This window comes from Sinocyclocheilus rhinocerous, unplaced genomic scaffold, assembly GCF_001515625.1.
Source record: "Sinocyclocheilus rhinocerous isolate Xijiao unplaced genomic scaffold, SAMN03320098_v1.1 scaffold3815, whole genome shotgun sequence".
Taxonomy (NCBI): Eukaryota; Metazoa; Chordata; class Actinopteri; order Cypriniformes; family Cyprinidae; genus Sinocyclocheilus; species Sinocyclocheilus rhinocerous.
Genome location: NW_015624828.1, coordinates 6071 through 9569, shown reverse-complemented (window position 1 = coordinate 9569; position 3499 = coordinate 6071). Strand labels below are relative to the sequence as shown.

General features: G+C 36.7%; 1 protein-coding gene across 1 annotated transcript in view; it reads right to left on the bottom strand.

The window, feature by feature from the left end:
- Positions 1–3499, bottom strand: part of LOC107745749 (prohibitin-like) — a 14920-nt gene that overhangs the window by 5476 nt on the left and 5945 nt on the right. Inside the window, exons 2-4 of the mRNA XM_016559704.1 lie at positions 2051–2153; positions 1728–1889; positions 1407–1549 (exon numbers count right to left, since the gene is read on the bottom strand). Coding sequence (XP_016415190.1) covers positions 1407–1549; positions 1728–1889; positions 2051–2135 — 390 coding nt within the window. The 5' untranslated portion in view covers positions 2136–2153. The remainder of the gene's footprint in view (positions 1–1406; positions 1550–1727; positions 1890–2050; positions 2154–3499) is intronic.

Sequence of the window (3499 nt, the reverse complement as noted above, 5' to 3'; positions counted from 1 at the left end):
TTGTTTATTTTAAAGGGGTTATATGATGCTTTTTTAAAGATCATTATTTTGTGTATTTGGTGTAACAGAATATGTTGACATGCTTTAATGTTCAAAAAACACATTATTTTTCAAATACTGTACATTATTGTAGGTCCTCTATGCCCCGCCTCTCTCAAACGCTTAGTTTTCTACAAAGTCCCTCCTTCCGACAAGCGCAGTCTGCTCTGATTGGCCAGCTGACCCAGTGCATTGTGATTGGCCGAACACCGCAAGCACTCGTCGGAAATGTAACGCCCCTTACCATAATCGCGAGCTTATGTTTGTATGTAGTATGTGTTTGCAGTACACAAGCCACGGTTAAGACAGCTGACTCCACTGTGATGTGACCATGTCTCTCTCTCTCTCTCTCTCTCTCACACACACACACACACACACACGATGCGCAAAACTCCGCATTTGAACAGTCAATAGCAAATACTTAAACTAATAACAAAACAGTAGCTGATTCAGAAGCGCCAGATTGTCATAGCAAAGTCAGAATTACCTCCTCTCCTAGGTTCACGAAACAGTCGTCCATAAAATGCATTGCTGTTCTGTTGTAAGTAATCTTAAAGATTCCTAAATGCATCTACTTCCGGAAGGCCAAATAAAGTGCTTTTGCTTTCGCCTAGAAACACACAGCGTCTCCCTGACATGGCTGCTTCAACACTAACTGCGGTTACTGAAACCACGCCTTCTTTCTTTGCGTGCACATTTGGGCGCATTATGCAAATATTTCCACATAGTGATGTAGATATGTGGGGGCGTGTTAGAACGAGCCGTTTTAGGGGGCGTGGCAGAGTCTTAACTTTGATAAAGAATATCTCTTTGGTTTTGAGACTTTAGTCTTTGCAACTTCAGGGATCTTATCTATGCACAATCAGCTTGTAACACTCCAAAGAGAAAGGAAAACTTGAAATCGCATCATATGACCCCTTTAACAAATTTACCATCAATACAGATGCTGCATTGATTGCATCCGACATGTTTACTCACTGAAATGCCTCCAACTCTGAGTTTCCCACTCGTAATTAAAATTTTGTGGTGGTGTTCATGTGCATTAAACTCATAAATACGATCTATCTGACATGACTTGAATGCATCATCATTATTGTCAATGTAAGTTGCACTGCTTAATATTTTTGTGAAAAGTGTGATCCATTTTTTTCAGGATTCTTTGAATAGAAAGTTCAAAAGAACAACATTCATTTGAAATACAAATATTTTGTAACATTATACATTTTACAGTTTAATCCATCCTTGCTGAATAAAAACAAACAAAAAGTTTTTATGGTTTTGACCCTTTTTGTGTTTTTTTTGTTTTTGTTTAGTGACCCTTTGAACGATAGTTTACATGTTTTCATAGCTTTATGTGTGATACTCACCACTACAGACTTCAGAACCTCGGTGGTGATGGAGGGCAGCACTCTCTCATCATAGTCCTCTCCGATACTGGTGAAAATCTGCGGCAGCTGTGCAGCAACTGGTCGGAAAAGGATTCGCAGCGTGATGTTGACATTCTGCAAATCTGAGAGGGACACAGACAGACCATTATGCAGTTTCCTAAGTTTTATTAGTAAAGGCAAAAGAATAAATATATTGTGATGCAGAGAGAGAGAGAGAATGATATAGACATTAAAGAATAAATGAAGAACAGAGGTCAGACAAAAAAAAAAAAGAGAAATAAAGACTGAGGAATGACATACCTTTGCTACCAGTGATGACAGGCACATTGCGTGGACGGGACCTGCAGTCAAAGATGATTGGCTTCTGCACCCAGGGAATTAGGAAGTGTGTGCCCTCCCCAACAACAGCATCCTGAACACCTTGAAACCTGTCGAAGATGACCGCCCTGTGTCCCGCATCCACTACAATGAAAACCCACACAGAGTTAGACAACAAGCTCTTCACATTTAAATGTAAACCTGGCAAATAAACACCTGACTATATATAATCATTTTGTAAACTCAAAACAGTTATGCCACTTTTTTATTAGGTACATTAGAAAGTAATGCAGCACTGAACTTACCATTGAAAAGTGCAGAGTTTACTACACCTCCTCCTATGGCCAAGGCCAATCCCAGCTTTCCAATGGACTCAAAGAGCTTTGCCATGGCGGCAATATGACAGTCCTGGTGAGAGAAGTGTATATTCATCTTAAGCATCTCATTATGGCATCACTCATGAATGTAAAAACCCTAATTAAACCATTCGTACCAGACCGATATAAAGTTGGTTCGACGTTTGACGTTGGATATTAGACAGATATTCAGCCGCGAAAAACTTCAATAAATTCTTAGTGGATGAGTATAATTGTATACAAAATGGCTTATCTGAAAAGCATTAAAACGTAGAACTGAACACACATCGCAGTTTATGTGTTTTAATCGCCCTCTATATGTTGAAACGCATAAAGTCTCTAGCAGCGCCGAGCTAGCGCTTAGGCCAGCTAGGTAGGGACCGTCTACAAAGTACATGTACAGCATAAAACGATGAATGTTTTCCCACCGGAATGTTTTTTACGATTAACAAAACAAGAGCAAATAGTGCACCAAGCTCTTGGAAAGATATAAAGACAAACACTTATAACGCTCACTTGAATTTAAATAAGAAATATTGTAAACAAGATATGTGATAGTGGTTATTATTATATTATTACTATTAATAAATATATTAATAAAATAAAAATAATATTAAAAATCATTATCATTCCATAATTTAGTGGTTATGCCGTAGGCTTATTCCAGGTCCTTTTTACAGGAACATTTTAATGCTTGTTGTTTTCACAGAAGTTTGACACCAAAAAACACACTATTGAAATTTAAACCAATAAATAAATTAATAAAAAATTAATACACTCTTCTGTATCAATAAATAAATTAATTTAAAATTAATACACTCTTCTGTATTAACCTCATGTCTTTGTTACTGTTTTTATAAGAACATTTTTATATTTGTTTTAGTCACAGAACTATAATAGAAAACATGGTATTGAAATTCAACAATTAAGACAAAGCTGGCAAAGAGTGTTGTTTTGCAGTTTTGACGAGTTTGAAAATCTAATTTTTAATAAATTAATTTATAACACAATTTTATTACACAACTTCAATGGGTGTGTCCTGTTACAGATTAGACAAACATTTTGATGGGGGTTTAAGCCACAAAACTATAATAGAACACATACTATATAAAGTTAAACCAATACATAATTTAGTTTAAAATAAATACAATCTTCTACCTCAGTTTCAAAGGCTGGGTCTTGTTACAGACTTCTTAAAGAACATTTTGCAGTTGTTTTCATTGTCAAAAGAGATGCAGAAGTCACGTTATTGACACTCAAGAATAGCTTGCGAAACCTTCCAAAGAGTCTCCAGTGTTACTGCCCCCTAGAGGAAGATACTGCAGTTGTTTTGACTGAGTTTGACATTTAGGCCTGTCGCAATAATCAATATATCGACTTGTCGCGCAATATATGTAC